The following is a 13,502-nucleotide window of genomic DNA, read 5'->3' on the forward strand; positions in this document are numbered from 1 at the left end:
TGTTTCTTATTAACTTGGTAATAATCGATCGATCAATACACATAAAACTTGTTATTATTGACAAATTGACAAAAACGTACCTACACCTGAAACTACTAGCGTAGTAGGGTGCTGAAATTTGTCATGTATGTTCCATAGTACAACAGAGGAGCACCGCTGGAAAGGATTTCCTAAAATTTTCACGATAACGTAAATTTTTGGGAATCGAATTTTTTTTTATACTAGCTTTTGCCCGCATGTCTACTACATGCGGGCAAAAGCTAGTATAAAAAAAATAAACATAACGCATCGATGGCTTCATGGTAAAATAGAGACGTATGCTAAGAAACCCCTTGCCGCTCTGCATCTATTACGCTTTTCTGAGATACGTAAGAACATTTGTTTTATGTTAACCAATTATTAGGCAGTGAGAGAAAACATGTAAATACAATCAGGTAATACTCAATGTGTAACTATGATTCAAATTAGATCAGGGTTGAACTCGCTTTTGAGCAAGAGGGCTTAGGTCATGAATGCCATCTATTGAGTTTATTCGACAAAGTTGTCTGTTTAACCACAATCGCATGTGGGAATCAGCCGTTTTACTTCGTAACAGTCACGTGCCCATAAAAGACAGGCAACCAGTATTCAAGTAAGTACCATTTAACAGAAAATGGATCGTCTGTTACCTTTTTACGCTGGTTTTTACTTCGATATATCCCCCGTGTAATCCTAGATAACGGTCAAGGCTTGGAACTCCGCAATAATGAATGAGAAAACCTCAGTCCGCGCGGTTTTTATCGCACTCCCCGGGACATAGGTGGTTAAGAACCGTTGTCAGTTCACACAAATAATGAATGTACAGAAAAATATCCTATTGGAAATAAACCGATGATCCAGGAGTTCCAAGACTAATTATTATATGTATGTTACATACTCCTTCCGTTAAATTGTTTTATTTTTTATTAAAAGTTTTTATTTAGTTTGACTTGTATGTATGTATGTATGTGAGATTCGAACTACGTAACAAAATAAACTATATACTTTCGCATTTTAGTAAACTATTACTCTTCCGCATTAGGTACATCTACATATCTAAAACTCTTCTGTTACTTAGTTACTTACAGACTGGACCGGACAACGCATGCCGCAAACCGCTCGGTCTAGAGGCTTGAAATTTGGAGTGTTCCATATGTGGTCTAGGGAACGGGTCGTGTGGAGCCACGGACGTCATCTTATTGCAGATACATAAATTATATAAGTACTTAGTGCTATGAACTTTTATAAAAACTGAAGGCTTTCGATGTTGATTTGACAAGCTATGTCTCATAATAATTTCATTGTTGAAAAAGCTAAGTTTATGTGGTGCGTTAAACTTACATTTTATGCGAATACGCACATTCCCGTCAAGAAACAATACAATGCGACCACGATTTCGGTATCTTAACCGGCGAGTTATCCGCCATCTAGTAATAGCTACTGGGATCACAACAAACTTTCGAAAGCACAGAAACAGATCACGGCCTTGCTATTATACAGTTGTACTTATGCATAATAACAGGTAGCTACTATTTATTATTATTTAAGTAACTATGATTTAATAAAAAACAGAAGTATAAACCTTTTCACAGAATAACAAATAAAGATTATAAATTTCAATAGTAGAAAACAACATTCTCTAAGTTAAGATATATATCAATATATACATACATACATATCTTAGAAAATGTCATAGTCAATACTTAATGAAGCATAAAGTAGGCAATACCAAAATATTTTAAGGCTGGGAAACTTTGATATGCTTATTAAAAGTTTCAAAGTTATTATCGGTATTTACCATAAACTTATTTGTACAGTTAAGTACTCACATTTTGCATTATTTAACAGTGACATGACTTTTGTTACTGCTGTCGCGTTGATGTCTTTTTTATGTAATTTTTGCACTTAAAATATTAGTAGGAACCTTTTCTTACTTAATTTAACTACCATTGGTTCCACCCTTAGGGTACCAAAGTGATTTTTTGTATGTATTTTATTCTTAAAACCACTATATTACGGATGTTCTTATGGCAAGTAGGTTTTGAAAAAGACAACTGTCTTTGGATATTATTATGTAAGTGTAGGAATATCGGAGTTTTGTCCCAGCCTTATAGGAATCGACTTATACTATTTAGATGTCAATTGTGTGGCCGGTGTGCCAAATATGGAGAAATTTAAGAAGTGCTATTACATCCGGTGGGCTAATGTATTCTTTTTTATTTATTTATATACAAAAAAGTATACTTTGTGTATATAAATGAATTAATAAATACAGGAGCATTTAACACTGTAATTGTAGTACAGAGATGTTACTTATTTCAATAGAAATCTCTTACAATCTTTTTGATGCATTTCACACTCACATTCAAAATTTCATAAATTTAGCATGCGGTTCCATGGTGTAACGGTTAGCACTCTGGACTCTGAATCCAGCGATCCGAGTTCAAATCTCGGTGGAACCTGTTCATTTTTTAACATTTTAAATATTTTAGATAGGTATGTGTTCTCGGTTTCGCAAAAATATTGTTTTACTTTATCATCAAGCGAAAACATTTTTTCGATGCTTATTTCTGCAATGTTGAATAAAAGTAAACATGACGAGACTTAAATAAGATACAGCCTAAACAATAACTAAATTAGGTATATATCTATGTATACTTAATACATTTTAAGTATAACTTCAGCTGAACTTGGCCTTCCAACCTTTTCAGAATTGTTGGCTGTCTACCCCGTAAGAGATAAAGACATTATATGCCTGTATATAGCAGGTAGGTAATCTTTGTGGATAAAATATATGGTTTGGGTAAGCTATGAACCTAACTTCATACCTAGATAACGGAGATGTAATTACTTATATGTATTTTGATTTCTATGGTAAGCTTTGACGCACGTTGCCATGGAAATGACTGACGCAGTAATAACGTAAACAAATATAATCCTTGTTTACGATGTTTAATCGATCTTGATAGTCTCAGTTTTGTTTCTGTATTCATAATAAAATAAAAGTGACTACACCTGTGCACTATCAAAGAATAACACCAAGATGCTACCTCCAAAGTTGAAAATATTGATGATTGGACCTGCCCAGGTTGGTAAATTATAGTATTTTCTTATCATACATTCAACGTCGGTCATAAAAATATTACAACTAAGGTAGCCAACGAGTAAGGTAGGATAGTCTAAGGTTGGTTGGTAAATGGGAAGAACCCCATTCTTTATGTTACAGACAAACCGATTTCACGCATCCAAGTATCGAAGTTTCCAAATCTTAACACTTATAAATGAAAATGTGATGGCTACCAGATATAACGCCTAAATTATCTTTCTTTAAAAATAGGGAATTCTCCCTTCTAACAAGCTGTAATTATCTTATATTACCACCGACTTCTTTCATAAGAGTAGTCATTTAATGATACTACTGTTTGCAGAAATGTTATAAAAGGAAATTTAAATCGGAGCCTGGAAGGTGTATTGATAAATCTTTAAGTCATGGTGGTTATGGCTAATCGCTAACATTTAAACTGAATGGATTTTATAAGACTAAGTAGGCCTTCTGTGCTTGGAAGAATAAGCACACGTTAAAGTTTTTTTTATTTCACTAATCGCCATTTTTTTTCTACGAATGTGGTATCAACTCTCCAAAATTCTTGCGAATTAATTCTTAACAAACGATTTCGTATTAAACAAATAAAATTCTACGATTAATGTTACAGAGTGGGAAAACACTAATTGCTAACTTCATATCTGAATCAATAAATATCGAAGAGTCTGGAACCCCTAGACCTACGCAGGGAGTGAGAATAGTGGAATTCGAAGTATCTAATTTGAGCATTAATGGAAAAATTGTAAACATTGATATTGAACTATGGGATTGCAGTGGTGACCATAAGTAAGTTTTAGGAAGAGGCTTTGTACTTTAGTGTAAAGATTTTTTAGATTTCCAGATCTATGTAGGTACCTATTAATTTTTAATATTTTCTTTATCGCGTTATATATATTTCTATAGGAACTTAGCTGTCAGCTCAAATTAGGGTATACCGAACCCCATAAAGATCCCTACATTCGGTATATACTTTCAGGTAGGTTCACTTTGTTTTCCGCAAGAGGGCGTTAATAAAGTATGATATATGTATATTAGTGAGTAAAATTATGATAAGACTACGTAGGTACATAGTGTTTGAAAATTTTTGCTTACCAGCATGTTAAGAAGCGAGAGTCAGCGTTATAATTTTAAATACTGGTTCTGTTGTTAGGTGCCTACCAGCAATAAACTATATCAACCATGCCTCAGAAAATTAAATACTCAAGGCTTAGTGTTCGGCAGAATGTCTTGCCAAATTTTTCACAGCATCTGAAGTATCACTTACCAATACTTATTAGGGATCTTAGCGGAATCTCAAGCCATTACCCCAATGGATCTCTACTTTTAAAAGAGTTCATGAGTGTGCAGCCTCCCAAGTAAAATAAAAACGATTTACTGATAAAATCCTAATATATGAAGAATTATGTTATAGTTGCCACAAGACTCGATTAATTTGTGTTAAGGATGCTTGCCGTGTGGTTGCCGGCACCAATAAACAAAGTATAGGACCACTCTATTTCATTCCCATGGATGTCGTTACAGGAGACTAAGGGATAGGCTTATAAACTTGGGATTCTTCTTTTAGTCGATGGGCTAGCAACCTGTCACTATTTGAATCTCAATTCTATCATAAAGCCAAACGGCTGAACGTGGTCTATTAGTCTTTTCAATACTGTTGGCTCTGCCTACCCCGCAAGGGATATAGACGTGATTATATGTATGTATGTAATGATTTGCTTTATTTTCAGATTTGAACCTTGTTGGCCAGCATTAAGATTAGGCGTTCACGGTGTGATTCTTGTATGTTCGCCAAGCACAGTTCAAGTGGCCGCTAGAGAAATGGAACTTCTATACAACTATTTTGTTTCCCAGCCAAAATTAGCGGCAAAACAATGTGTCCTTTTTTATAACTGCACCGAAGAAAATGATGACATGGGTGCCTTGAACTTATGTAAGTATATTTAAAAATATTTTTTTTAAATCACCCCTGGATAATGTTATTCCTTTTATTTTTTCAGCTGCTACTTTTACCAAGGTGTCTCAAGTTGTAATAAACTTAAAGAATGGCGGAAATCGACTAAAAATAGATTTTTCCAATTATGTGGCTTCAGTTCTACAATCAATAAATATGTAAGGATCAAACTTAATAGTATTATTTACCTGTCCCAAATATTATACTTACCGAATAAATTCAGCTGAAACTGAACTGAAAAACATCCATTCATTAATTCCGGTGTAATATTTACACAGTTCATTCAAGGGACATGTGAAATCATAGACAATACACTCGTTAAAATAAGGTAGTCAACGCGTAAATACAAATAAGTAAAATAGATTTATTTTCAAGTTGGGTTGGCTTTTATTAGGTACAACTACTTGATAATACAAATTAGCCATAATCTTTTCTAATATATTCCAACATCTAATTAGAAAGTATAAGTATTGCTTTTATTCACGTCTAGGTATAGATAATATGCAATGGTTTTTAAAATAATCCCATTTAAAAACAAAACATGATAAAATAAATTTTGACTCGTATACCAGCTTGGGTTTATCGACAAAAGTTTCAATGTTCAAAATTAAAATAACATTTTAGTAGGTAAAACACAAATTGCCTTCAGTCTTAAAACATTTGGCTATTAAAGTGGATACTTACTTCGTAATAACATAAATATTAACATTTACTTTTACAAACAAACTTTCTACCACTGACGAATTTATTACATGTACTTTGCAAAAATATTTACACTTAAGACCTTGTACACGAGACGTCTTAATCTAAGATATTATAAATTACCTATAAAAGAAATGTAACTACTCAAGTCTGTCATTAATAATTATCACCTTGATCACATTTCGTAATATGTGGAAGGACTACCAACTTCATTCATTCGTAAAATGAGTAAAAATAATTTAACAATAACTGTGATTGTTTAAAGCAATCGAACGTTTTTAATGTCTCTCATTTTTCCAACCACCACGGTCATTAAAGTTTTTTCTATCCCGGTGACCCCTACCAGAACCTCCGCGATTCCATCTGTCATTTCCTCGACCACGATGCCCTCCTCTATTAGGGAACCTTTGGAAATTTTGTTCGTTATCCATAAAATTAAACTCATTACCCGGACCTGGTCCATTGAACCCCATATTACCAAAACTATTAGGTCCACCAAAGTTATTGTTAAAATTGTGAGGAATATTTGGAGCTATACCTAACAGACCAGGCGTGGGTCCAGCACGCGGATCGGGCAATGATTGATTAAAGTTATGCATTGGACCAACATTCATATTGTTCATATTTCCCATACCCATACCCCCAATACCCATGATATTTGTACTGTTGCCATCAATATTGCCGGGCAGCATTGACATACCAAAAGGACCTTGAGTTTGATTGAAATTAATTGGTGTTTTAAGTAAGGCTTCCTTTGGTTTTGGTATATAAGAAAATTCACCATTTTCTCCTAAAGATACTCCCAGGTTTGTAAATATACTACATAAGACTGTGTTGCTTTGTAAGAATGTAAGATCTAATTTTTTACCGGTAGCCTTTTCTTGTTGATGTTGTTTCAAGATTTGTGTAACAGGTGCCAGATGTTGATTAACGAATATTTTTTGTGTAGAACTTAAATCTTTATACCAGTTAGAATTTTGTAAAATGTTCTGTAATTCCAAAACGGTTGATTTTTGATCTGAATTTGAGATGTCTGTTACATCTTTTGGTTTTCTTCGTGGGTCAACTCGTGGTGCTGCGGGGGTGGCAGGTTTACTTGCCTTTTCATTATCACTACTTGAATCTTCTACTGATAACCGGAATACTTTTCTCAGTCTTGGGTCTACTAATGCTTGAGATTTTGCCGTGCTATCTCTGATATCGGTGTAATCAGGTCGGGGAATATCAATCGATATTAATTTATACGGTATAGGAGGGTGACTATTTATTGACCCGTTTATTTCTGTCGCAGGTGTATAATTATTTATTGGTTTAAATGGTAGACTTATACGAAAATCAATATCACCACTGGTACTTTGCCGAAGATCCGTATCTCCAAAAGTAGGTAATTTATAATCAGACTGACGTAAATCTACATCCGTTCTCCTCCGGCCGTCAGTTGGTTCGCCGTCTACACATTCATATATAGAAATTCGCGTAGATTTCTTATTTAAACTCTTAGTTGTATCACTATTTTTATCTGGAGACTTCCTTGATCTAGGATCTCGTGATTTTGGTGAACCGATTTGATCTATGATGGTATCTGTTTTGGATTCCTGCAAGTTATTTTTCATTGTATTTAATAATTTCGTTACTTCTTCACTTATATCTATTTTTGAAAGATCTCCAATTTTACTTAAAACGGACGAAGGTTCTATAACATGTGGAGCAGGAATTTGAGGTGATAATGACTTTGGTTTTGGTGAAGAAACAGGAGACGTTTTTTTATTTCCTTTTTCCTCATCGCTAGAATACCACTTTTCATCAATTAATAAATTATCTTCGTCATCTGTAGTTGAACGACGATGTCTCTTTTCTGGGTTTTTAAATATAGGCTCGGGTTGAAGAAAACGTATATCAGTGTCAAATTCTTTTTTACATGTAATATTTTCAAAACTTTTATTATTGGTTGGAAATCGGATATCTGTATCAAGTCCTTTTTTAGTAGCAATATCGTCAAAATCATTTTTAACTGTAGAAAATCTGATATCAGTGTCAAATTCTTTTTTTGTGCTAATACTTTCCAATTCTTTTTTAATACTAGACTGTAATTTTAATAGATTATCGTCTGTAAATGGAAGCACCCTATGATCAACATCCTTTGTTTCTAGTGACATAATAGGATTTTCATTTTCAAAATCATTTGACACATCAATATTTTCTTTGTCTTTCAACGCAAACTTTAATGCATCCTTTGTGTATTGATCAATATCAATCATATCTTTATTAACCAGTGGCTCTTTTTTCATTACTGCATTGCTAGTAGTACTATTCTCTGGCTGCGATAGCGCAAGCGCCGGTTGGAAACGCATATCAATATCCTGTCCAGGAAAATCTGAATTGACTGTTGTGTTAGTTGAAATCGGAACTACAGGCGGCACTCGCAAATCCAAATCTTTATTAATAGATGTATTATTTGAAAACTGTTGTTGTGTTTGTTGTTCATTATTTGCATTTATTAAACCTAATTTTTGTATATTCATAGTATTTAATTGTATTTCAGTAATCTGTTTCAACGAAATTCCAATACTATTCAACTGCAACACAGTTAGCTGTCCTAATTGATCTAAATTATCAATACCCATTTTTGTGAGATCGGAAATTTGCCTTGGTGTCAAAACGCCTGTTAAATTTCTTATATTCAAAACATTTGTGGGTCCAGTACTGTTGTTTAGGGACATATTCACGTTTTGGTTAGAATTCTCATGTTGCCATCTGGATTGACGTATTTTAGGAGATACTTTTTGTTGTTTTTCGTTACTGAACTGATTGGATTGCATATTATCCAACATGTTTTGCGGATTTGGTATATTCAAATCAAATAGAGAAGGGATAACTTTATCATCGTTATCAGAATTCTCTGAAAATTGCTGCATTAATTTTAACTGAGTTGCTTTAATCATCTGTAAAGCTCCTTCTCGATGTAACCTGGGAAAGTCACCTAATATTTCCTTAGGCGCTGATTCTATATGTTTTAGCAGGATATTTCTAAGATTTTCAGTTAATGGCCTGCCGTGTGCAAATTTACAATCGTCTTTAAAAATACAAGGAAGACCAGTATGGTAATATTTACAAGGAAAATCTGCATGCATATAAAGACATTTATCACGTTTTGCACAACAATCCATTAAATAAAATTTGCATAATTCCATTTTTCTAGGCGGTGGATTATCGTGAGAATAAATACAATCATCGCCCTTATGACATTTTCCTTGCATATAATATGAACAAACTCCATCTCCGTCTTGCATTTGATTTTGCGCTCTTCTCCTATCATTTTTGTGGTTTTTATTCCGTTCTCTTTGAGGAGGCCTTTTTCTCTGAGGTCGCTGTTGCTGTTGTCCTCGAGAATCGTGGCTACTTTCTGAAGCATATGAATCTCTGTCATCATCATCATATGAATCTAACTGTTTTTGGACAGGTGACGCACCTCTCACACACATCATTTCATCCTCGTCCATTTCATCAGAATAATCTTGCTTTTTACGTTTTTTGACCAAACCGTCTTTATTATCATACTTTTTTCTCTTTTTATGCTTCCTACGTTCTTCGACGTCATCTTCAGGAGGACTATCTACATCATGATTTTTATTCATTGCTTTTCTTATCGCTTTTTCAATGTTACCAGCAAAATCTTCTTCAAGATTCGGACTATACTTATTCTTTTTCTTATTTTTATCTTTAAGTTTTTGTTCGCCTTTTGACTTACTTTTCTTTTTCTTACCTGATTTAGAATAGTAAAAATCTTGTGTATCCAAATTTTCTTGACTAGTTTTGTCCTGCAGGCTTTGTACAATTTCCTCTTGTTTTTCTTCACATTGAGCACCTGCCGGATCTTCTCCGTCACTTTCAATCTCACCATCTTCCAAATCTTCCATATTTTTTTCTGTATCCGCCATTACGAATGTGTCACTGAAATTGAAAAATAATACAAATTATACTATGTTTAATGCTAGGCTATCGTAAAGTGACTAAAATATTTTAAATGAATATACATTTCTCTTCCTGTTTGCGTGTTTTCAGTTGCAATCTCAAAGTGTGTTTGGGAGCCAGTGGCCACTTTACGACATACTTCTCTAACAGCTAGTCTAATCTAGTCAGAAACTCAGATACTCAATTTGACATACATACTAGTGCACCATAAAATTTTTAAGAGTACTTTATAAACAAGTAACATATGTTGTTTGTTTACGATAGATGATAGGAAATAACAGCATACAAAATTTAACAATAACATATTTCGTTCTGTAAAATTAAGAAACTTAAGTTAGCATATGATATAGAACTCTCAAATGTCGAAATCAAGGTAGGTGGTATTAGTTACTGATTTTAGTATAGGATAAGTTTATGCGGTGCACAACAGGTTTATGTGGTGCAATGTCAAATAAAATTTGTCAAGTGAACTTAGATACCGATGGAAACGTCACCTAAATAATCGTTTGCTAATGACTCTTAATGCCGGGAGAAAGATTCGTTTATCAAATATTATCGATAATATTGTCAAAGAAATATAAACATTTATTCAAATTACAGCTTTATTTAGCTTACAAAGAGTAAAATCGGAACTGACACTATACCTCAAAACTGTAATTGCTATACATAAATTTTGATTAAAAAAATTGGTTGCATAACACTCCACTCTTACATAAAATAAAAGCTACTTATTTGAACTAATTACGTGTTAGTAAAACCTAGGAATGTTTAAACCTCTTTCTCATGTTTTCATTACTTCCTTGGTCTTGTGGAAATTCAGGCTTTCAAGCTCACACTTGCATACTTGTCACTTCACGCTACAATTTATAGTTCTTATACACGTTATAAAATAAAATACCTAGATTGTTTACATTAGTAAATTAGTCATTTGCTACGTAATTGCATAGTAGGTATTATGTGGCAATCAAAATGTTTGACGTATATATTGTACTGATACCAGCTTTAAAACCTTGTTTGAATTCTCTCAATACACTAACAATATTATTTATAACTTCAAAGTACAAATAGAAGCTATGTTAATGCCAACCATTTAGATAAGAAAACAATTGGGAATGTAGGTACCTACAATACCTACTTGCGCTAATGACACATTATGTAGATATTTATATAAATTCTAATTCCATTTCTTATTGAAATCCTGTGCATAATAGTCATATGTATTCATATATATTTGGATGACATTAGTACAAATGGAATTCAATTAGTAAAATAGTTGAATTTTAAATTTAAATAAGTGGAATTTTGACCAAACAGCCATACTTTATCTAGATATAACCCCACCAAATTAAAGAGACTCGTGTACCTATCTAAAAGAAAATGGCGGAATGGTTAGATTGTAGTTTAGGAAACCAACGCCTCTAAACTACAAAGAAAAATAAATCAAAATGGTAGGTATTGCAATAATGGTAAAAAAAAAATTGTTCTAAAAAGAAAGTACCTACCTAACTATTATTATTCATGAAAGTACAGTTAAATCTTATTAAACGCAATTTTTTGCACACAAACAATTACGCACACATGCATTCCCACTATTTTTTATTGCATTGTCAATTTATAGAACAACAACGATTCGGGCCATAATCCATAAAATCATAAATAAAGTACAAACTACAACTGTTATGCCGTAGGAGCTATCCATTTAGCCTTAATACTATACCTAGTAAGTATTCGTTGAAACAATGAGCATTAGAAAAAGAAGTTCTCCAATATTCACAAAATTAAAGTATGGCGCAGTAAGAAAATCAACATGAATGGCAGAAGTCAGTACAGTAACTGTTCATAGCCACTACTTTGAAAGTAAATTATGTAGATACAGTCAAGTAAGACAAGCAGTGGGTGGCCGCTCACATTTCACAATGTTTTGCTGTGCGCTGCGCTCTCGCCAAGCAAAATCGCCACGATTTAATGACGTCAGCCTTCTAGAATGTCAAGATATCTGTGTCCTTTTTCCCTTATCGAGGTCATTTGGCGTGTGTATGTTACATTCACTCACACTAGCAAACCAAATATAGTCATTTTAATTTAGTAGGGTTGGTTACTACCAAGGTATATACAGTAGTATAGACACAAAGTACCTATACAAAACGGTTACGGTTATATACGTACCCAATTTCTATGTACCTGTTTTATGGGCCTATTGCATATGGATGGCCTATCAAACAATGAATCATAAAATTACAAATAGACGCGAATTTGCCAGTTCATCAACACCAACACCAAAAACCCCATAAATATGAATCATATAAACATTATAATTTAAAAGATTCGTTGTAAATTATGTGTAACAAACATTGCAACTCAAAAAATTACAAGTTAAAATACAAAATGAAGATATAACATGCACAATAATTCATTAGAAACTTTAAATAATGACAACTTCGTTTATGGCAGCCTAGTAGTCATTTGCTATTACGGCCGCCATTTTGTTGCATTGCACGAAAATGGTTTGTGAAATTACCCTTTCAAAGATTATGCAAAAAAGTAACTATTTACTTATGTAGTAGTGTTGCAGAATATGTAGCACATGAGTAAAATTCTAGTCTAGCTGATAATTGTAATCGATCAAACACTTTTCGTACCTATGAAGTGGACACGCAATGGCATGGCCTGTGGGCCTAACAAGTTATTATAATAGTAAGTGTTACCAATCTTACATTAATGAACGGTTCACTATGTGCGCCTACTAAACAGCATTATAAAAATGTTATATTCATAGCATTGCTGCATATAGACGTAACAGTTTAAGATGTGTACGCAATAATGATTTCGGACGACGACTGCAGCGGAACAAAGAGGTGGCCGGAAAACGATTAGTTCCATATTTCAACACCACTCTTGTTTAGCGCTTGTGTCGATAAGCGGAAACTCAGAATAGAAACTTTCAATGTTTTTTAACAGTTTACATATAAATACATGAGTTGGTGTAATTCCTCAATTAATTTAAATATTTTCGTAGGAGTCACTATTTTTAACAAAGCATCAACTTACTTAATAAATAGATAAATAATTCCTTTTGTTATTTTAGTATGTTGGTACCAAGTACGGAAATAATGGGAGGGATGAATTGAAAGCAAAGACAAAATGATTAGTGTTGTCCACGACTGGCTTGTATTGGACCTGTACTTGTATATTTTTTTCTCATTGCTACAATACCTAATACATTCTACTCACAGATTTAAAAACATTACTTGAATTCTATTAGCAAAAATCTAAACTGGTTAGATAGGTGCCAAGATCGGTATACAATCCTTAAATGTATGTACTCAATTGTTCTTGATAATCTGCTACTTCTTTAGTACATATTTTACAGAGGTAAAGATTGTAACTTTATTTGTTTGTCTGTAAGGGCTTCGGAAGTACTGAAATTATTGTAAAAAATCTTTAAACGGAGGTACATTATCTGTTTTAAAGACTAAAAATGTATGAAGCACAGGCAAAGCCGTAGTAGGCCACTAATTCTTTAAAAAGTAACACACAACTTAAAATGTACGGCATTCTAAAGAAATGTTAAATTTTCTAATAAAAGTACAAAAAAGATATCTAATTGGGCTAGCCCTAAAGTAAGCTTTCTTTTATATTAAATTATACATTTATCATTCTTGGGATTGTTCTTTTCACATTATAACTCGTTTTTAATAAAAAGAAAAAGAGGTCATACGAAGTAATTTTTAATCTATTAATATTTTTGATTTGTTT

General features: G+C 33.1%; 2 protein-coding genes and 1 non-coding gene across 14 annotated transcripts; 2 read left to right on the forward strand and 1 right to left on the reverse strand.

Moving 5' to 3' along the window:
* Positions 1-2,408: 2,408 nt before the first annotated feature.
* On the forward strand, positions 2,409-2,480 carry Trnaq-cug (transfer RNA glutamine (anticodon CUG)). The gene has a single exon. It is a non-coding gene; the product is annotated as a tRNA-Gln (tRNA).
* Positions 2,481-2,968: 488 nt separating this feature from the next.
* Positions 2,969-5,234, forward strand: LOC106141754 (intraflagellar transport protein 22 homolog). The gene is made up of 4 exons (XM_060947393.1): positions 2,969-3,106; positions 3,732-3,907; positions 4,849-5,051; positions 5,119-5,234. Exons 1-4 carry the CDS (start codon positions 3,062-3,064, stop codon positions 5,232-5,234), a joined length of 540 nt encoding a protein of 179 aa, XP_060803376.1. The 5' UTR covers positions 2,969-3,061.
* Positions 5,235-5,412: 178 nt separating this feature from the next.
* On the reverse strand, positions 5,413-12,597 carry LOC106141755 (protein suppressor of sable). Of its 12 annotated transcripts, none has more exons than XM_013343393.2 (2): positions 12,461-12,597; positions 5,413-9,725 (listed from the first exon to the last, which is right to left on the reverse strand). In XM_013343393.2, exon 2 carries the CDS (start codon positions 9,710-9,712, stop codon positions 6,053-6,055), a length of 3,660 nt encoding a protein of 1,219 aa, XP_013198847.2. In that variant the 5' UTR covers positions 9,713-9,725; positions 12,461-12,597; the 3' UTR covers positions 5,413-6,052. The 12 variants fall into 12 exon arrangements, with proteins under 12 accessions (XP_013198847.2, XP_013198850.2, XP_060803214.1 ...); XM_013343396.2 differs by having other exon boundaries at positions 12,386-12,597; XM_060947231.1 differs by lacking the exon at positions 12,461-12,597 and adding an exon at positions 11,928-12,198.
* Between the last annotated feature and the right edge of the window lie 905 nt (positions 12,598-13,502).

Source organism: Amyelois transitella, chromosome 13, assembly GCF_032362555.1.
Source record: "Amyelois transitella isolate CPQ chromosome 13, ilAmyTran1.1, whole genome shotgun sequence".
NCBI classification, from domain to species: Eukaryota; Metazoa; Arthropoda; class Insecta; order Lepidoptera; family Pyralidae; genus Amyelois; species Amyelois transitella.